This window comes from Leptonychotes weddellii, chromosome 5 (assembly GCF_054177405.1).
Source record: "Leptonychotes weddellii isolate Sample4059 chromosome 5, ASM5417740v2, whole genome shotgun sequence".
In the NCBI taxonomy this organism is placed as follows: Eukaryota; Metazoa; Chordata; class Mammalia; order Carnivora; family Phocidae; genus Leptonychotes; species Leptonychotes weddellii.
The window spans coordinates 52407040-52430017 of NC_138373.1; the positions used below are offsets into that span (position 1 = coordinate 52407040).

At 35.9% G+C, this 22978-nt stretch overlaps 1 protein-coding gene across 1 annotated transcript in view; it reads left to right on the forward strand.

Annotated features, from left to right (window-relative positions):
• PLXDC2 (plexin domain containing 2) overlaps nucleotides 1-22978 on the forward strand; it is a 435549-nt gene that overhangs the window by 216087 nt on the left and 196484 nt on the right. The window contains exon 4 of the mRNA XM_081818908.1: nucleotides 12775-12844. Within this exon, the coding sequence (XP_081675034.1) occupies nucleotides 12775-12844 (70 nt within the window). The remainder of the gene's footprint in view (nucleotides 1-12774; nucleotides 12845-22978) is intronic.

Sequence of the window (22978 nt, forward strand, 5' to 3'; positions counted from 1 at the left end):
AATAGATGGATATGCATCTGTGTATTTATATCTGTATTGTATCTCCATTATTATTATTTTTATTATTATTATTATTATTATTATTTGGCCAAGAAAACACCAGTGTGCTCCTGGCCAAACATAAACACACTCTTAGCTTAAAAAAATTTTATCTTTCCGGGCGCCTGGGTGGCTCAGATGTTAAGCATCTGCCTTCGGCTCAGGTCATGATCCCAGGGTCCTGGGATCGAGCCCTGCATCGGGCTCCCTGCTCGGTGGGAAGCCTGCTTCTCCCTCTCCCACTCCCCCTGCTTGTGTTCCCTCTCTCACTGTGTCTCTCTCTGTCAAATAAATAAAAATCTTTAAAAAAAAAAATTTATCTTTCCATCTATTGGTAGAAAAATTGATTCTTTATATAAGAAACCCAAGCAAAATGAAATGAAATTCTGCTCTCTATCTCTGTCATAATTCAGGTATGGTTTTTTATGGAACTTGTATATTTTTTGATGTCATTTTTTTTTTTAATTTTGAAAATTGGACTGTTGTCTGTGGAGATCCTCAGGCTATGTGAATATATAGTCTGTATGAATATATAGTCATTAAAAAATTAAGTTGGGGCATCTGGGTGGCTCAGTCAGGTTAAGTGTCCGACTCTTGATTTCGGCTCAGGTCATGATCTCAGAATCCTGAGATTGAGTCCCGTGTTGGGCTCCATGCTCAGTGGGGAGTCTGCTTGAGATTTTCTTTCTCCCTCTCCCTCTGCCCCACCCTGCCTCTCTCTCTCTCTCAAACAAATAAATAAATAAATCTTTTTTAAAAATTAAGTTTTTTCTTTTTTTGGTCCAGGAAGGTAACATCATTTCAACTAGCATTTCCATGGGCTTTTTATTTGCATAATGTTGATGTTGGCAGGCTAAATTTGGATGTCTGTGGTGACTTGATCAGTTGTTTTCTCATACTGCACAATTTCATGTTTTCCTGTGCATCAGAAAATCTTTTGAGAAGTGCTTATTTTTCTAAATGATTAACTCAGAAGTCAATGTAATTTGCTGTCTCGATTAGGCTGCTATCTAGACCACACATTTTTGCCTGAGTTCTGTTCACACTAACAGTAAGTTGCTTTTATTTATTTTTACTTTGGCTGGTTGGATAAACTTGCTGCTTTCTGTCATTTGAGTTTTTCCATTTCAAACAAGACACTCACAGTTTATCAACCTGGCCTTATTTGCCTTTGTTCTTAGGATTTTCCTCTAGTTTAATAACAGACTGGCATGAGTTGTATCTCCATGAGTTTCTCTACCTAAATTTTGGTTTAATTAGTTCATTTTACTATTATTATTATACTTTAGTCACTTATCAATTTTGAGAATAATTCTCTCTGTCCTCAAGAAAGTATTAATTGAGGGACTTTTATGGAAAATAAAGGCACGTCTTTGTTCCATTCCACAAAACTAACATGAATTAGAGTAGCTGAGTCCTGTTCCCCTGCATCCCAGGGAAATAAGTTGGTCCACCCGCCATAAAGCCGGTAAATAAATACACAGAAAGACCTATTCCTTCTCCAGCTGATGGCTTTAATAACACAGTTTAAGCATTCCTTAGGCTCCCCTAATGTGCTGAGTTTAGTAAACATGTTTTACTGATACAATTACCTAAACAGATGTATATTAGTAATTATTTAAGCTACCCTTGAGACCCTTCCTGTGAATCTAGGAACGACTTCAGACATAGAAAGGCCTTTGGAGAGTCTTAAAGATAGCTTTATGAATCCCACAGTGATCAATTTTTATGCATGTAAGAAGCCTTAGTTTTCCAAACCAAAAACATACTTTTTTTAAAAAAATCATACTCAAGTTCATCATATTTCAGTTCAATTTAATCTTATTTCTCCATATTGTCTTTAGTGAATGGCTACCATTATTTGTATAAAATTAGAGTCATAGGAGGTAATCTTATTCATCCTCTATGACCAGTGATGGCTGTAAAATAATTCCAGATAGATAAATCTCTGCCCAGCTTTCAAAGTCACAAGTGAGGCAAACACTTGAGGTTTCTGTGAAACCTTTTTGGAAGATTTCATTTGTATTAAACTTTCATAATCATAAAGCTGCTAACATGGGACTCCACAGCCATGTCTCAGGTAGAATAAATAAGTTCATTTACTCTTGTCTTTCCTTCTAGATTGTCTTCTCTGAACTATTTTTGATCATCTTTTCTGAGATCTCTCCATGAGGCCATGAAGACTTAATAACAGTTAATTTTAGAAAACATTACTGCAAAACATATTGTCATCCTGAAGGTGTAAAATTATAAAGCTTTCACATGACTCTTTTGCAGGGGAATGTTTTATAACACAGAAAAATTAGCAAAACATGGAATATAATATTCTTAAGGGGGAATACTACTAAAAGAAAATAGACTTAATTCTTATGAAAAATCTGAAATTATAGAAGATAAAAGATTTAAGATACTTTGGGACTGAGATTTCTTGGACAAGCTAGTATTTTAGAATCTTCTAAAAATATTGGTTATACCAGGGCGCCTGGGTGGCACATCGGGTAAGCGTCCAACTCTTGGTTTCAACTGAGGTCATGATCTCAGGGTCGTTGAGATTAAGCCCTGCATTGGGCTCTGCACTCAGCATGGAGTCTACTTGAGATTTTCTCTCCCTCTCCCTCTGCCCCTTCCGCTCATGCTCTTTCTCTCTCTCTCACTAAAATAAATAAATAAATCTTAAAAACATATATATTATACTAATTTTCATTATCTTTATTTTTGTCTATTTCTTTTTACCAAATTATAGCCGATTGCTTACCCTAGGGAAAATAGTCAAAATCTCACATTGTTTGTTTATAAATTGGCTTCCCATTAGAATTTCTGCTGTGCCTCGGTTTCCAGCCCCAGAAAGTGGGTGTCTCTTTCTTTCTTTACTGGAGGTGCCCTGTTAAAATGCCAGTGGGACTAGAAGTGAACCACCTGAAGCCACTCTCAACTGGTGATGAATTGCCAGGAATTTCTTATCATGCAGCAGCTCCTACCCGAGAAGAAATGCCAAGTAAGGTTCATTGCTGATAAATGGGTCAAGGGTTAGGCACCCAAGCCCTAATCCCTTGCAGGGTAGACTGTAGAGATGGGTAGGTTTTCCTAAGGGAGCAGCTCCCAGAAGCTGTGTTGAGAGGCATCATTTTTCACAGCTTTTGAAAAATCCAGAAGTTGCCAACTGTGGTAAATGTTAAAAATTGGTGAATCTGTATAAACGATATAGAGGGTTCTTTGTATTATTTTTGTAACTTAAATTTGAAGTGATTTCCAAATAAAAAGTTAAAAAAGAGAAGTTAACAGAGGAGGATGAAGAGGTATAACTGAACTTGACCTAAATTTCTATTTCAATCTGTAATCAAATTTTTGAATTATGTAGTTACTCTTCTGATGAACTTGGCCTTCATTGAATGCCAAATCTTAACACCTCAGTCGAGGTGTAAAATGGGAACGATAATAGTACCTACTTCTAAGCTTGTCATTAGTATTAAATGATTTAACATCTGTGCAGTGCTTAACTCAGTGGTTGGCATGGTACTAGAGATGTCCGTTACATTAATGCTAGTAATCATCATGCAAACATTTAACTTTTTCGCACAGTTATTGTCCACTGACAAGAAAGAAGGGAAGACAGATTGTAATTAACTGAGGCAAGGGAGGACCTTTGCAAACTATAAAGGCAACATCCATAGGAGTATTTTTCCTGCCCTGCCCTGTTTGAGGATCACTGGTCAAGGACATAACAAGAGTGTCATTGCCCTCGGTGTACTGTGGCCATGAATCACTGCTTAGGCGTGTGGCTAGCAGGTACCTGCATGCTTCAATTCCTGAAATGGAAAATTTCAGGCCATGTAAATGTTGCCAGGCGAAGTGAGATGATATTATCCAGAATGCAGTCTATTTACCCTTTTAACACATTTCACGCTTGCTAAAGTTTCCTTACAACACTGTTTTTAGTGTTTCAAAGACCATTATTTGACATAGAGCCTCGCTTCTCAAAGTGGGGTCGCTCGCTTCTCAGCAGCCCTAGGAGCTTGTTAGAAGTTCAGAATTTCAGCCCCTTCACCCCCAGACCTGCAGAATCAGAATCTGTATTTTATTTTTTTTAGTTTTCTTAAAGATTTTATTAATTTATTTGAGAGAGAGAGACAGAGAGAGTACAAGCAGAGGGAGCAGCAGACAGAGGGAGAAGCAGGGAGCCCGATGTGGGGCTCGATCCCAGGACCCTGAGATCATGACCTGAGCCGAAGGCAGATGCCCACTGACTGAGCCACCCAGGCATCCCGAGAATCTGTATTTTAACAAGCACCCCAGGTGATTCTCATGTACACTTCAGCTTCAGACAGCTGGCAGAATCCACTGCCTTGCTTCTAGAACAGTGTGGAAAATCCAGAAGTGGTTTCTGGGTCTGATCCTCCTCCCACCCACTCTCCAAGGGCTTCTTTATAAAAACCTGTTACTCTTTCTCTGTTTCCCTGAACAGTGTTGCTCTGCACCCTGCCTGAATGGTAAATATTCACACAAACTACTTTGAATAATTCTCAAAATGTGCAAATACAGGCAAGCTACTGTAAACCAAGTGCTTGCTGGGAACCATGCAATAAGAGAGGTCAAAAGATAACGGTGTTAGTTCACTTCTCTAGTTCTCTAATTCTCTAGTTCCTTTGAAGGAGCATCAGGTAAGTGCACAATGTTTCCATTTTGTTTGCTAATATAGGAGTAGTCCCATGCAGAGTGTCATTCAATATGCAGAGTTAATTAAGTTCTTAGTTCTGTGAAGAAAAAAGTGCTGAAGCAGTTAGAATTTCTAACTCAGAAAATCAATTCAATTGATGGGCTTTATTTCTGAAAAGAATAGCCAGTCTCTTGTCCTTATATTTACATATTGATTAGCCCCTTTCCATGAACATTTTGATCTTTCAATTAGGTTTCCCAGTGTTTTTAGTCACTGGATTAACGACCATGTCCTGTCCGCTCCTTCCAGGCTGTGAGAGGTGGTTAACATTGCATTTTTACCAAAAAAAAAAGTACATGGTAAAAACATTATGAGTTATACTGCCCACTGCAGCTATTTTATTTCTGGAATACACTCAGCTCATTTATGGCTGAGAAGCAGGATTTTACTTTAGGGACTATCAAAAGAAGTTGGTATCGCTGCTGTCTACATGTATATGCCTCTCCCCCACCCATTTTCTCTCTCTAAGAGCTGCTTATTGAAGAAATCTGTCCTTCTAAATTTTTCTATTTCTACATCTACATACATACATATATATGTACTCACATTTGTATCACTCTACTGTCTCAATTTATGTTACTTTTGTGAGGGGATGGATTTCAGTGAACTAGGTGAATAAACCAGTGACAGGCAATTACCATTGAGAACTGTAAAAAAGAAAACAAACGTTCTCTAAGTTTAGAAAATAGGAACCCTGGATCTATCCTTGGAGCTTAAGAAATGGAAGCATCTATACCCCAAATGTGCAAAAAAAAAAAAAAGTGGAGTTCAGGCTGTGCGCATGTCTGTTGAGAAGGGACCTGTGTGTGGCCATCAGGCCTCAGTGGCACATGGCTCACTGTGGCTCCGCCCAGCACGGCTCAGTCCATGCAGGCCCTGTGATCCTGAGTTTCATCTAAGAACACTGTACCTTTTTCATATTTTCTCTTTTTTTATGGCTTTGGCCTCATGCATCTAGGAGCTTTCTGACTATGTCTTATTATCACTACATTTTAAAGGAAATTGTTATGTCTACCAAGAACAAAACCATGAATGACTGACAGTATTAAGAGTCCCAGGTAGAAAACACAGTTATGGAAGGTCTGATAACAGGTAGGTAAAGAAGCACCTGGTATAAAAGAAGGGGGATGTAATAATATAGGGGTCAAAACTCAAGAGTTTTGGAGTCAAATGTATGTGGATTAAAATTCTAGTTTTAGTACTTCTAGTGGTTAGAAATTACTTGGGTTTTTTTTGTTAAGTTTTTTTTAATAATTTCAGGCTTACTAAAAAACTTTCAAGAAATATTGAAAGAGTTCCTGTTTAGCTTTCACCTAGCTTCCCCAAATGTTAACAACACCTTATATACTCATAATTTTTGATACTAAAACATCAACACTGGTCCTATACTCTTAACTAATCTGTAGGTCTTGTTCATATTTGTTAATTGTCCCCAAACCATCTGTTTTTCTTATTTAGAATCCAGTCTAGGACCTACATTGCATGTATTTGTCCAATCTCCTAGCCTCCTTTAATCTATGACAGTTCCTCAGTCTTTCTTTGTCTTTCCTGAACTTGACACTTTTGAAGAGTATTGGCCAGTTACTTCATATAATGTCTCTGATTTGGGGTCTGTCTACTGTTCCTTCATGTTTTAGCATAGGTCTCTGTTTTCAGCAAAAATTACTTTTTGTGGTGTTACAGAAATGGTATTTTGTCCTTCACTGTGTATCATATCAGGAGGTACATGACTGGTGATGTTAACTTTGACCATCTGCTTTGGGTGATATCTTCCAGATTTTGTTCCTTCACTGTGAAATTACTGTGTTTCCTTTTGTGATGATCAAGTATCTTTTGCAAGACACTTTGTGACTATGCAAATATCCTGTTTCTTATCTTACTCGATCTTCTAATTTTAGCATTCCTACTTGCTAAATACAGGCAAAATACTTAGCATAATGGCTGATATATTAAATGCTAATTCCATTTTCCCAACCCCGGTAAATACAGTCGTTATGATTATTTCAATATAACAAACATGAGAGCATCATAACATTGCTCAGAAACATAGTATCTAATTGTGATATTCTTTTGGTATAGCAGTTTGCCTGCATTGATATTAAAGACAACAGATATCACATCACTTCCAGCTATTTGCTGGGAATCAAATAGGGAGCTATTTTTGTTTAGGAAATTAGTTTCAAGGAACTTCACCATCATTGACTCAGTGCTTATGAAGGCCCACCTGTTATTTGGTCATTTGATCCTTATAATAATCCTTTGAAGAAATGCCTTGACTACAGATGAGCAAACTGTGGCTTAAGTAGGTTAAATAATTTATGAAATCACACATACTAAGCACCAAAGCTGGGACATAATTTCAAGTCTCTCTGACTCCAAAACCTTGCTAGATCATTAGAAATGAGGAAAGAACCATTGCAAATTGAAAAATAAAGCTTCATCTAGCTCCAGTAAGAGATTATAAAATGTGTATTTTGTGATTGGTAAAGGAGTAAGGCTCTGGTAATCAATTCTAAGCATTTATAGGTGAATGAGTTTTATGTGGACTTTATTCAGGTTCAAGAGAATTAATTGTTTTGTGCATTCTGGAAGAATATATCACGTCGCAATTAAGAAATTAAGTTTATTCATAGTTATCTACAAAAAAAGTTATCCTAATAAGAATGATTATTCAATCATTTTTATTTACTAGAGATATAAATCTTACTGGAAATGAGATCATTTATTCAGGTATTCTAGACAAAAGCCATTGTCAGTAGAAATACCCATGTAAATAAAGCTAAATAAAGCAAAATGTATGTTTTTTCTTAAATTTTGCAGTTCCTCTCAATGCCAAGGCTTGCCATAAATAAACAAACTGAAAATTATATGTCTCAAGATTTATTTGATTTACTTTTTGAAATGTTTTTGGGGAAAATAATACAGATCTCATTTTGCCAATAATAATAATAATAATATCCCACCTATTTGACAGCCTCAAGATACATCAAACATCAAATTATTTGAATGACTAAAAATAGAATGTTAAAATATATGGATAGAAATTAATGATTGATTCATGAATTCATTCTCAAATAAATGAATACTCCCTAAATTCTTTGGACCCTTTGCTATCATGAACCCATGAAATCAGCAATTACTTAAAGTTTAGTTACTACTAATTTTCTTGCCATAAGCTTTTCACCAGGATTATGTCTTATACAAATGAAATAAAGACTTGGGGGAACCAGGAAAGTGTATCTTTATTACTGTATATAAGAAAATGTCTTTTAAAAAAAACAAGTTATCTTAAAATTAAAAAGCAGTTTTTATTAATGACATTTTAAAAAATGGCTTTTAGGATGATAAATGTGCCCACTCCACATACTTAACTCATATTAGGAGGTTTCTGTCTTCAAGGTGTTATAGGCATTGGCAAATTAATTTATCGTTGTAATACCATGGAGAAATAGGCAAACAAGTTAAACTGGAATAGTGTTTACTTAGGATTACAATTCCTGTGTTATTAAAAAAGAATTAGCAGAGATCATAATAATTAGTCTGAAACAAATAGCAATTGGCATAAGAAAAATATGTAGAAGAGGCAATAAGAGGTGCAGACACACTTAGAGATCTGGAAGGATGGCCCTGATTGAGTCTGATAGTCTGTTCCCAAGAGTAATTTCATGGGGTATGTTGTGGGAGAGCATGATGTGGTTTTAAAGGTCGCAGTCGTACATGGCTGTACCTGCCATAAATCTGCACCAGACCACCTGGGATCTATTTATATACTTCTACAAACTCTTCAAAGAATGTTTTATAAGTTTATCCTCCCCCATATGAAGAAGTCATATGTGCTTGCTTGTCTCAAAATTATCATTTCTCCTATCAAATAATTCACTGCTTTCTACAGAGTATAAAGAAGTAGCAAATTCAATTGATTTTATTTATGTCACACATGCTCTTGAAAATTTCACTTCTGAGCTTTTATATTTTTCCCAGACTATTAATTAATAATCACATGACAGGTTTGCTGAACCCTTCCTCCCTTTGCATGATATATTGCTTAAGGGATGAGATCCAAGACAGGATAATGTGCAAAGTATGGTAATTACACTGTAGTTTCAATATTCTGTTGGCTTTTGTTTATCGTGGCTTTTTGTGACAAATTCCAGGGTTCTGTTAGCCTTTCTGGTTGCAGAAGAGTTCCTTGTTGCATATACAATTTGGGTTCGTTCTTATTTACTTTTATTATGTAGCTGAAGGATGATTAAGTAATGAGCCTTCTCACACCTAACCAAAATAATTGTTTGTCTTGTCCTCTTTCTCTCAATTGGTGGTGCTGTGTCCCTCAGCCACCCAGTTAGAAACCTGTCCTTTTTTCTAGAGTATCTTCCTTCACTCCCAATGTAAGTGTCCTTCCAATAATCACGAAGTCCTTCTGGTTTTACTTTCTACCTATATTTTGACCTATCACTTCTGCTCTCGTGGCTTAAGGTCTCATCTCGCTAACTTCTGGTTGTTTCTTTAGAAGAGTCAGTGTTAGTGCCATCTGCTCTGGGATAGGTGGCCTCTCTTTGTCCTTACTCTGCCCCTGCCTAGTCCTGCTGTTTATCACTATGTGATATTCCCCTGCACCACTTTGTGAACTCCTTGAAGGAAGGAACTGGGTGGGACTTACTGACTTTTATCCCCAGACCCTGATTTATGGCCTGGCATATATAGTGTTAAATAAATGATTGTCAACTGGATGAATGAACAAATAAAACTTTTCTTCAGCTCCCCTCATGCCTGTTTTATATATCATACTGAGACAAAATAATAATCCAATTATCCAGGGGTAATTATATTGAATATATAATCATTTAGCTTCAAAGCACGTCATAAAATTCTAGTGCATTTTATGTTTGTTTTTGTTTTCATATTGTTTGATTGTATGTGTGTGTTTTAAGGAGGGATAATAATAATTTTCAAAAATTTGCCTTTCAAAAATAAAGGCCTTTTTCTCATCACTTTGTTTTAATCTCGGTAATTAGAACCATTGTCTTTGTTGTCCATCAAACCCAGGTTCCAATTCTAGTTTTCCTCTTGGGCCATTTTTAACTACTCTGATGCTGAGTTAGTTTCACTTTGATACAGTTATTATTTGAATCTCAAGCAGTTGCTTTATGTGTGTGTATATAGAGAGAGAATGTTAGGTAAGATATAGTAAGAAGACATAACTTGAGCTAAGAGGTCAAAGTAGGACTTTCTGGATGTGATCCTAGCTAGTGCCTGTTGATGCTTCTTCATATTCCTTCTGCCTCCCTGAGTTCATCTGAAACCATGGGAGGCAGTTCTAACACATCAGCAACTTCCCAGCTTAAGTACTGTGTCTCTTCTTTCTGCCTGAGGGTGCAAGCATTGGTAGTCTGGTGGAGGGGCGAGTTAGCCTCCATTCTGTAGGAGATGGGAGTTCATGGATAAATGTCCCAGCCTCCTGACCTCCAAACAAAAGATTCTGAGGCATGTCTTTTCTATTGTTTCTCTGAGGTTCTCCAAGGGGAGAACTAACTAGAGCAGTAACATACCTAATAATGTATCTATCACTGGTTTCTCTTTCCTTGTCTCACTTTTCCCACTTTCTTTAGCAAATGCATCTTGATCACCTTCCAAACAAACTATCCGCCCCTAAATCTTTATATCAGAGTTGATATTTGGAGCACCAACCAAACTGAGCCAAGGCTTAAAGAATATGGAAGCCATGGCCAACCAAGGTTGAGAGACTATGGCAGTCAGAAGAGATCATGTAGCAGTACCAGACCCAAGACTTAAAGGTGACAGTTACAAGGAACTAAAGGATGTTCTAGAAGATTGGCTAGAGCAGAAAATGGGAAGGGAAATTTGTGAGGTAGCAGGGACCAGTTACTGTTGGGCCTTAGAACTCTTGGTCACTATTTTGATATGATGGCAGAGACGGTGGGATCTAGATTGAATGATCTTAAGTGGGAGAGTGATATCCAAGATAGTATGGAGAACGAATTCTAGGGAAAATAGAGCCAACACACTATGAAGAAGTTATTAGGCACCTACATTTGGGAACTATTACCCACAGAAAAAATGGGTGGATTTCACAAGTATTGAGAAGGTAGCTCTTTCTAAATTTCCATTGCTATTCCTTAGCAGTGTCCGTGAAGCAGTCATGGTGGTAACTAAGGTAAGCTGGGAAACAGTTCAATCATTGATATTACTCTTCATGATAATATAGTAGCAAATTTTCTTTGAGAGCTTATTTACTTCTCAAAAAAAAAGTCTTTAACTTATGTATTTATGCTTCTCAGTCTTCTTCTAAAAATATTGAAATATTTGTGGTGGCTGAGAAACTAATGTCATATTCTTCTGGTTCATCTGTGGTAGTAATTGATAGAGTTTGTTAGTGATATATGTTTAAACCCAACTTCTACTCTGGAAGTGAGGATGCCAAAGTGATAAATTTTACCAATTTGCCCATGAATATGGAAATAGATTAGAATGATGAAGAACAATACACCACAGCAAGTTCCTTTATAAAATTATTTTTGATGCCTTTTGTGAGATACATGATTTTGCCATTAAACCTTTTATTTGAGGGTTATTGGTGACCACTCATTTCAGTTAGTGCAGTGAAAATGGGTTTTATTGTTCCCGTTAGTTAGCAAAAAAATAAAAATGGTGATAATCCCTTTCTGAAGATGCAGCTTTCATTAAAAAGGAAGGATGAAAAACTAATTGAAAGTTACTGTAAATTTTGAATCATTAATTTCATGCCAAAATAAGTCATTAGAAATCTCTGATGGATATAAAAAAGCAATCATTTGCAAAATTGGAATGAGCAAAATTCAATCTAGGTATACATCTCCATATTTTTTAATTTGTATATTGGGAAAGCTATAATATAGAGATTGTTGAATTTTAACAAAAAGGCCTTTTGCTATAGGTAGTTTGTATGTGCTGTGGGGCTCTAAACCAGCTAATTACAGTCCCTCAGGATTCTTTTATTTCAGTTGGTCATCTTTGTTATAACTCACTGTTTTTCTTGCTTCTTGGCTAATAATAATATATCTGGTTCATATCACTTCACCATGAAAAGTCTAGGGTTTTTATTTTGCTTTGTTGTGTTTTGTTTTTATTTTACTATATATATTATGTATATATATTTATTGTATAAATTGTATATATTTTTAATGTATAAATATATATGATATATAAAACAATATATATCTTGTAAATAATATAAATATATAATATATATACTAATAAATTAAAATACATATAAATAAAAAAGCTTCAGTCCCCTTTTTAGAAAAAAAGAAGGGTGAAATTTATGAGCTTTCTTCTTAAGTCTCTCCAGTTTTCTTCTATGCAAAGGAAAAGTAGTTCTCCAGTAACCAGCATTTTTTATTCTTCAACTCTGCTTTTGAAAGTGGATGTAATAAACTGAATCTGGAGAGCTCATTACACCAAAAATAAAAATATCTGCAGGTCTCGATCACAGTGCAAGGTATTTTGTTCCATGAAACTGCCTTTCATTATGGGAGATACAGAAGACAAATTGAATGTATAATTGTATAAAATCATTTTTTTTGATGTTGTATCCAATGAAACCTGACAGATAACATGCTCTACTATTTTGGAGAAAACTAATCAAACTAAAAAGAACCATGAAATAAACTGGTCACCATGATAACTGAACTAATTCTCAGTGGACACCTAAAAGGCAATAGTGATGTTAAGAGAGAGTAGCTTGAATCACAGTGGAAACTTCCAGATTCCTCTGTAAGGGAAGAACAGACCAACAGACCATAACAGTGCAAATTTTTTTCTTCTCACATACTTCAAACACTTAATTACCAGAAAAAAAAGAAATCCTTTATTACCATCTAGGACTCAGGATCGAATAGCCAACTGCAATCATAGTGGTGCAAAGTAGAAGCATCATTTTTTTTTTAAGTGGAAGACTTTTCATTTTACATTTACTATTATGCACATTATTGATTTTCTTTTCTGGTTGTTGTTCCTTGCAGAGAGTGAATCTGTCCTTCGATTTTCCATTTTATGGCCATTTCCTACGTGAAATCACTGTGGCAACTGGGGGTAAGTGGTTTTCTACCCATTCACCCTAAATAATATATAGTTTCACTATAGTTATTATTTTTAATTTACTTTACATTTCAAGGGGGCACTTATTGGGAAAACCATTGTCTTCTATCACAAAGTCATGGGTGTAAATAAAACCTAAGAAAGAGTAGAGCTATTAGAAAAACTTTTCAGAAGAAAAAAAATGTAGTTATAATAATTTTCAGCTTAGATTCATCCATTTTCCTTCTACTTTTTTCCCCATTCTTTTTCCTTCTATGTTTTAATTCATTTTTGGTAATATGGTAAGACTGCATACATGGGAAGAGACCTAGAAAAAACAAAAAAGGTGATTAAGGAAGTTGTTACAGTATTTTTCTTTTCTCTTAATATATAGAATTGATTGGTGTAAATATATATAGACACACCCCACCTCATGTATATTAGCTTTAATTATTTGGGTTCTCCCCCAACGCCTTTAATGCCACTTATGTTGACTGAGCACTCATTTGAATTTTAAAAATAAGCACTGAGATTCAGTTTGTAATCTTTTAGTTTTATTTTTCTGCACAACCTTTGGAGGTTACTTTAGAGATTAGCAATACCCTAGAAAGGCAATTATTGTTCCTTATAGTATATCCCAGAAGTCAGAAAAAAATGTAATCCTTAAGTGCTACTAGCAGAGATAAGCAAAAGGCCAGAGAATATCCCTGTATTCTGACATAAAAACATAAAAATTGGAAGCCTAAGTAAAGAAGTAAGTTAAAAGAAATCCAGAATTGGGAGGAAATCTGCAGAGTGCCCATGCCTAATGCACCAAAGACCAGAGTCCTTTTCCTTCACTGGTTTCATTACTGCTCTTCCAAATGGTAGAAGAATCATGTTGATCACTACTGCCATATTTTAATATAAGACTTAGAATTATGTAGGATTCAGGATAAGCTTTGTAACTGGAAATATCAACAAGCAAATAAAAGTTTTTGAGTACCTACTCTGAGCAATGGTAAATAAAGCTACCTCTGCCTTGGGATTACATTGTCTATTGGACTATTAGAGTGAAGCAGAATGTGGGAGTTCCTTAGAAAATACAAATCATGAAATACGGGTTTTCAGGGATGACAAAGCTCAGACAGCTGTGAAAATCCTACAAGACTTTATAGAGAAATTACTGTTTAAGATCTTTCTTAAAGGACATCTCAGTCTCAAAGGTTGTGTAGGGAAGGAAGAGTAGGTCCCATGGAAGAATATCTTGAGTAAATATACAGAAGAAGAAATGGGTAAGGTGTATTTAGGATAGCAAACAATTGAGTTTGAGTGAAGCTGAGGGTGGGTTTACCAAAAAAAAAAGAAAAAAAACATGGCTTATTAAGATGAGAAAAGTAGATTGGGACGATTTTATATACTGCCTCAAGAGTCAGTTGGAGTCATTAGTCCTTACTTAGGTAAGTGATGAGCTTAAGAAGCTGAATCCAGACATTTGTGTAATGCCTTCAAGTATAAAAAGAATCCAGACATTTGTGTAATGCCTTCAAGTATAAAAAGACTGAGGTTAGTACACATAATTGGGAAAATATTGCAGTAGTTTGTGTGACACATATTGAGGGCCTTGGCGATTCTGTGGCTTCAAATAGAGAAATAATGCTGTCAGCCAAAATTACAAACTCAAGCAGAAGAGCTGGTTTTAGGGAATGCCAATGGCTTCAGTTCTGAAACTATTAAATTTTGTGCAAAGAAAGGACTAAATATGGGGCATCTGGGTGGCTCAGTTGGTTAAGCATCCAACTCTTGATTTCAGCCCAGGTCCTGATCTCAGGCTTGTGAGATCGAGGCCCGGGTTGGGTTCTGTACTCTGCATGGAGTCTGCTTGTCCCTCTCCCTCCCCCTATGCCCTCCCCCCCAAATAAATAAATAAATAAAATCTTTAAAAAAAGGACTAAATATAAGCAGAATTCACACAAGGACCTTGTCTTTTTGAGCTCACTGTGTATTTCTGTGCTATACTGCATGGCATTTAATAGCCATTTAATCCATGTGTTGAAGGAATGAGAGAAAAAGAAAAAGGTAAGGTTGAAAGATTACCCCGACACCATGAATTACATCATGCTTCCTAGCATCTTTAAAGTATGATATAAGCATGGTTATTTTATAATATGGCATATTTTCTGACATTTGGGTTACTAGTGTTCCACTGAATTTTAAAAAGTGAATTCTTAATCACATTTGTTCAAAATCTATACACACAGTGGTAAAAATATGGGCACCTTTGATTTTCAGCTTCTCAAATTGTTTTATCCTTAAAAGTCATGTCACTGATTCAGCCAATATAAACTAAGATTTCCCTTAGCTGAGTTGGTAGGAAAAAAAAAAAAACACAAATAAATAGCTATATCAACTTTACTGCTTCAACTCCTCTGCCATCTTGCTCCGCCCAAGTCACAACTTTACTGCTTCAAAGTACCACTTTCCTTTGAAAAGATCCTCAAAATAAGTGAAAAATCCGGTGTCTTGAATGATCTATATCTTCTTTGAAGAAAACACTATTGTAAAGAAACTCTTTCTTTTTTCTCGACTTAAAATACGCTAGCCTGGAACTTGCATATATAAATCCATACCCTGTTTAAAGAAACACAGTTGAGATAATTTAGACATTTACCTGAGTTCCTTCAAAATGAAACCAGAAATCTCCTGTAAAAGTTTTCAAAATGTTTTTTTTTGTTTTTTGTTTTTTGGTTTTTTTTTTTTAAGATTTTATTTTATTTATTTGACAGAGAGAAAGACAGCGAGAGAGGGAACACAAGCAGGGGGAGTGGGAGAGGGAGAAGCAGGCTTCCCGCGGAGCAGGGAGCCCGATGCGATCCCCATAAACCCTGGGATCATGACCTGAGCCGAAGGCAGACGCTTAACGACTGAGCCACCCAGGCGCCCCTCCTGTAAAAGTTTTCAGCTAAATAAATAGCTTCTTTGCACTTCTATTGTTCATTTATTCAGTCAGTATTGATGGAGTCCCTATTGTGTGAAAGGCACAGTATGTGATATTTAGCTGTATGCAAAGAAGAATAAATTACGGGTCCTGCTCCAAAGCTTAGAATCTAAGAAGAGAAAGGGGTATATGACTAAGTGTAAGAGGAAGCTCACTGTAAATGTGGTGAAGCAGAAGGTTGCTCCAAGAGGAGACCATTCCTGTTGGGCCAATCAAGAGCAGGTTTGTCACACTGGCCTTGAAGGTAGAAGTTTAGTAGGCAAAGAGGCAGGTGGAAAAGACATGGAGAGGGATGGGGTGGTACAGACAAGGGGATGCTGAGCTAAGGGACAGTGCTGAACCTAAGTGAACATATGTGGAGGATTGACAAGTGTATCTGTTTATCCTGAATGGAGGGTTGGAGTTAGAGTCTAATGAGGAGAGATGGGAGGAGGGATGGGAAATACCTTGAACATTATAAATTTGCATGATATCCAGCAGGTATCAGGGGTTTTTGAGTAGAGAGCAGATCTGGCCTGTGCTGGCATTGGAAAGCAGGGTAATGGCGGGGGGGTAGAGGCCAAGAACGCACTTAGCAGCAAGGCTTTGGGTATTTCCACAAGGGCTGCAGTGCCTTGACCAGGGTGGGTACAGTGAAGAAGGAGAGAAGGGGCCAGTGCAAGACACATCGTTGAGTTCTTTCATCATTGTGGTTGTGGAGGTTTCTAGGCATGTGGTGAGTAAAACTGAGAACAGCTTAAAAGGGGACTGTGAACAGACTTTTGATGAATCTCTTCTGTGATTAACTAGGTATGAGAGGCAGATGGACCTATCTCAGAAATGCTCGTCACATTAGGAATCTTGAAAAAGTTATTAACCATGAATGGCTTGGGAGAAAAGTAGAAACGGTGAGTGAGGTTAAGTCAAGTTGACTGCAGGCCGTTCTAAATAGACAGGGGACTGGGATTTTTAAAGAGGGACACATGGGTGTCTGTGAAGCGGAAATGAATATTCTATTGACTGTCAGTTCTCTTCGATTGTGTCTACAGATTCCTCTTGAACTTGTTTTTACTTTGGATTGGGGAAAAAGAAAATGAAATGTGAAAGTGGATATTTTCAACCACAATCTCCTTCGTTCCTACCACACCGTTTTCCCATTTCCCGTGCCTCCTTAGAATCCAGCACCCCCCTCTTTCTCTGTTCACAGAGACACAAATTTCTTTAAGACTGAAATGACCTTAAAGTGTCTGTGTTACTGCTAAGATCAGCACCATTTCAAAACAGAAAATAGTTTAAAAATACAGACATCTACATAATGTATTGTGACCCATCTTTGTATTTAAATATATATATTTCATTATGAATAGACTTAAGTTTATAGTTAAAAATGTAAATAAAAACTAAATATTTGGCCATTTATTTATAAATTATAAACATGGATCTTTGTTTGTTAAGCATTTTAATTTTCAAAAGCTTCAATCATCCATACAAATAACGCACAAAATGAATTGGAAATACCATCTTATTTTCTGGTTCACTGGTAACAGAATCTGAAAGCATTCATTTATCTTTTTATTTAAAAGATACTTCAGAATACAAATACTCCAGGCATTAAAAAAACTAGTATTCTGCGCCTCTCATGAAAACATTTCCATTAATGGCACCACTAAGCTGTGCTGTTTGCAACAACACAGCATAGTGGATATCACACTGCTTTCATTTTCTTGCTATATGAATACTCTAATTGGTTCTTTTTCATTATTAGGCTGCTCAGGTGGTCTTTTAAATGTTTCAAAAAGTAGATTTAAGTGTGAGGATTTGATTTTTAATTCTTGTGACCATCACTTGTAATGATACCTTTTTCATGAGCCCATCCTCGGTTACATACACTAACTACAATGAGAGAGGAGCTGGGGACAGGTAAGTGATGCTTTCAAAATCATGGGGAAGATAAAGGGTGACAATATCCAGATAAATCTGACCCCAGAATTTAAGTATGTAGGCAGATGCTGGTTCGTAATTAAAATTGTGTGTGGAATTACAGGCAGTTGTATGCAAGATTAGGAATCAAAGATGACATAAATTAAAAAGGTAATGATGAACAGGTATTACTCACCTTGATTGTATGAGGGATTTGCCCTCCCTTCCCTTCCACATGAATTTCTAATTGGAGGTTTAGAATTTTTTCTCAGGGTACAAAAGCAGTTTTATTCACACTTCTCTGTTTTCTTTTTCCAGTTTCTTTGTTTTTTTGATATAACTGACATACAGCACTGTTTTCATGTAAGGTGTTGAATATTAGATCTATTTTATTTCATTTGCCACGTGGTAACTAACGAAATATAAAATGTTCATTATGTCATCAGTGTTTAAGATATGAAAAATCAGAGCATGGCATTAAAAAAGTCAAAAAGACAAAAGTAAAATATTTACCTTCCTTCTTTCCCTGCCTCCCATTCCATGTATTCCCCTCCCAAGAAAAAACAACCATTACTCTTTGAGCAATGGTGCTATGTTAAATTCAAATTTAGAGTAATTTCCTAAATTTGATCTATAATCATTTGGGTTTTTTTTTTTCACTTTAAGAGAGGTTAAAAAAAAAAGAAAGAAAAGTAGTGAGTATTATTTTGATTGGGTTTTCTGGGTGTGTATTAGCAAATCTTCCAGCTTCTTTTTTTGTTCTCTTTCAAATAGTCATATTTTAATTGTAGTCCCAAGTAATATTTCATGCTTTTTAGAGGGACTTGATTAATAACAGTTATAACAGGCTTTTTAAGAGTGGAAGAGAGTTAGTTATTACTCATGATGATTGATTTATAAATACCAAGTCCGTCGTCTTTCAAGTGTATAACCTCATAGAACAGAACTGAATGCATCCATTAACTTTCTGAATCTAGTGAAAAAGTGAAGGGAGTTATTTTGTCTTTTATTATTATTATTATTATTACCATTGTTGTTATTATTAAGAGAAAGCAGAGCTATGGGTCTCTGGAGATTTGATGCATGAAGGGAAGGTACTGAAGGGATAGATGCGGGACAAAATAAAGCCATTCCATTTGGTTCACTAATTTAAAGTAACAAACAAGGTCTCAAGGATTCCTGGACAGAAAGGTAAGTTTTGTGATGTCTGCTTTGCTGTATCTAAATGATTCTCTGAGACGTACCTCTGAAAACCTGAGAGAGTTCATTTTAGCAGTCCTCCTAGATGATTGACTGTTCCCCAAACTGTCTAGTGTCCAGAAGTAAATTTGGTAGATTCACCAACACTGCTACATTTCTTTTCACTGTGATTTTATGAACTGCATGTTCTCAAGCCCCTTTGTTTCTTCTGTGTATCGACACATCATATTCCATTAGCACTGAGTCCTTGGGGCCAGGGGTAAGTGTGGATGGAGATTAGAGCAATAGGAGAGGGGCCACCCAGGAAATAAACTCAAGTCAATAGGAATGAGCAAGAAAAATACGAGAGGCAGAAATATGGGCAGAACAAAGGAAGAAAATTCTAGAAAAACAAAAAGGAGAGGACCATTAATGCATGGTAGTTAAGTCATGACTGGGACAGGAATGGGGAATGTTGATCAGCCAGGATGAGAGTCTGGGTGAAAAGCACATTCTCCAGATTTAGCACCTTCCTTTGCCATGACAGCTGCAGAGGAGTCTACCCATCACTAGTGCTTAGACATTCACCCAGGAACATTTGCCTCTGGAAAGCACCATTTATCCTCTCGGGGATCCAGGCTTTATTTGAAACATTGGCAACAAATATTTTGCTTGCATCCTGTCCTAGTCACTTCATCAATAATTCAGAAAAATAACAATATTGCACAGATGCTCAAATATATCACCCAATTGAAAACAAAGGGAGTCTAGGTAACTGATTGATAAGGTAGCAGTCCACACCAGCTGCTCTAGCATTGTCTGATCCTGGAAAAGAAGGGGAGAAAATACTAAGCACTTCAGGTCTGACTTGGGACCCTAGCCAGTTCAGGAATAAATTCAGAAAAGCTCCCTTAATTCCTACTAAAGCCAGCAAGTGAAATTCAGTTTTTTGGAGAAGCAGTCTGGCATCTAGGTTAAGATAAATAGAATCAAATCCGAATATATAGGTCCGTAAGTCAAACTAGTCATAGCTGTTGTAATCTTTAACAAATTCCTTTCTCTCTCTCTCTCGCCTCGATTTTCAAATCTATAAAATAGCATAATAAAAGTACCTCGCTCAGAAAGATTTTTGTTCAAGATTAAGTTAACTAATAATCTGTTATCGATACCTATTTCATAGAAAATGCTAATTAATAGCATATATTATTATTACTGTACTTTTATATATGTTAATTTTCCTCTTTTATCCTTTTCAAAATACTTCCTCCATAAAGCTGTGCTTGCTTATTAAAGTAGTTTGTCTTGTTTTCTTTGATGACATTATCCATATCTCAGAGAATGTGTAGGGACTTAACTTGTCACTATCTCTAACCACTCCTTTTAAAGACTGGCTCATCCATTCCTGGGTGGGAGGTATAAAGGGTCTAGATGACTTGGGAGGTCCTCTTTATCAGTATAGGCATATCTGTCATCTCGAACTGCAGTGCAGAATCTCCTCTAAAAACCTCCCAATGCTGACATTCTGTGACTCTGATTGTCTCAGAATTTAACAATTTTGTAATTGCATGGCAGAAGAATCTTGAAATGTTTCTCTAATTGTGGTATGATAGGGCTATAACTGGATAACAGTAATTATTATAATCAGCGGGCCACACATAATCATGCTTCATATTCTACCCTTTGTATGACAAGAACTTTAAGGACAAGTCATCAAAGCATAAAGTTAGTTATGGCTTAACTGATGGAAATCCCCTCCCAGCAGCATCCAGATTGCCTTTTATAGATTTGAGATTCACTTAATTGCTAGTAACCAACTTGAAAATATATTGAAGACATAACCACAAATGCAAAATTAAATATTTATCTAGTTAAATTTATGTGTGATGCTTTGCCTTTGAATTAGGAGACAGATTTCTTTATGGGTACCTGTTATTTAAATGCTCACCATTATTTTCAGGATCTTTTGTTATTTTTTAATACTTCACAGAAAACCAGTAGGGGTACTGTGAAAACAGCTCAAAATGCTGTTCTCATTTTAACTGATACAGCTCTGAGGCTGAAACATAGTATTAAAAAATAAAAATTCTAAATGTTTTGTTGGCTATTTCTAATGTGGTTATGGTCGGTTAAGATTACATTGTTGGTCTGACTAGCTGGGGGGCTACAGAGATATTTTCATTTAATCTGCTTGGATTATTGTTCAAATGAGAGGTTTCTGCTGAAGGCGAAGATTAAAAAAACCCTTTTTAATTGGTTTATTGTCAATATCCTCAGCCAGTTTAAAAAGCAAGCATCATTTTAGTTAATAACTTGCAGAGAAAACCCATAGCACTTTTAGATTACTGTAGAAAAATAGGAAATTAGGAGAATTCCGAAAACTAGATTTTGCAAAAAAAAAAAAAAAAGGATTACATAAGTGTTGAAAAGTAAAAACTCTTTAACATTTTTTTAATTGTGGTTAAAATATAAATAGGGTAAGAGTTACCATTTATGGGTTTACTATTTATGAAGTTTTAGTCATTGAGCTCAGCTCTGACTTTTATTTTCCTCCTGTTTTTTTTTCTTTGAAGTATTAATTCTCTAAGTAAGTTATCAGTTTCCTCCAAAATGCACTCAAAACACAGCTACTCCCCAAAACTTTACACCAGTGCACTCTTGTAAGGAGTGTTTACTATTCTCTCTTTTTACCTTTCCAGTTCTCAATAATTAGAGATTATTTTGAAGAAGTTTTTAAAGCTATTTTTTTAGCATTAAGTAAAATCGAATAAAACTGATTATACAATCTGGAAATTATTGAGTATTCCTAACTTGTATACAATTTAAAAAGTAAGACTTATGAGGGGTGCTTGGGTGGCTCAGTCATTAAGTGTCTGCCTTCAGCTCAGGTCATGATCCCAGGGTCCTGGGATCGAGCCCCGCATCGGGCTCCCTGCTCATCGGGAAGCCAGCTTCTCCCTCTCACACTCCCCTTCCTTGGGTTTCCTCTCTCACTGTCTCTCTCTCTGTCAAATAAATAAATTTTTAAAAAATCTTAAAAAGAATAAGACTTATGAGATGTTACGTAACTAAAAATTAAAGTTATAAGGTGGTGTGTTAACATTGAAAGAATGTTTATGATGATTATCAAGATATAAAATTGTAATTACATAAAATAGTATTTATTTTAAAATACCATGCAAATAAAATGGAGGGAAAAGCAATGCTGGTTGTTTTGTAATGGTGGTTATTTTTCTATTTCTGAGTTTCCAAATGTTAAGTTGAAAATAAGGTCATATTTCAATCCTTATATTTATTATTATAAAAAGTAAATAGGAATCTGACTTCTTTTCAATGCAGATGGCTACCAGTTTATTTTAACACCATTTATTTTTTGTATTTGTCCCACTGATATACAATGCTGTTGCTAAAGTCTTCTATTTTTCATAGGATTTGAAATATATTATGTGGGTTAACCTGATTTCTTCTCTCATAAATATAAAATACACTAGAAGAAAACTAGAGAGAATTACTTTGTAATCCTGAAATTAGGAATATTTTACTAAGAATACAAAACCCTCGGGCTCCTGGGTTGTTCTCAGTTAAGCCTCCAACTCTTGGTTTCGGCTTAGGTCATGATCTCAGGATGGTAGATTAAGCCCCACATTGAACTCCATACTCAGGGTGGAGTCAGCTTTAGATTCTTACCTCCTCCCTCTCCCTCTACTCCTCCCCCTCTGCTCCTTCTCCCTGCTTACACAGACTCTGTCTCTCTCTCTCTCTCTCAAAAAAAAAAAAAATAATAATAATAGTAATAATAATACAAGACCTAGAAACCGTAAAAGAAAATATTGACAAAACTGTGTATATTAAAATTTGCACATATTAAAAATTCATGGCATTTAAACATCAAAATTTAAGAACAAAGAAATAAAAACCTAGGAAACTATTTGCAACATGCACGACAGTCAATGGGCTATATTCCTTAATATATAAAGATTTAGTGTAAGGAAAAGAGAAATATGGCAACTAAGCAATGAGCAAAGGCAGTTTATTAAAAAGGAATTACAGGAACTTCTGATTTCAGCTCCCCATTACAAAGATCTTAGAACTTGTCA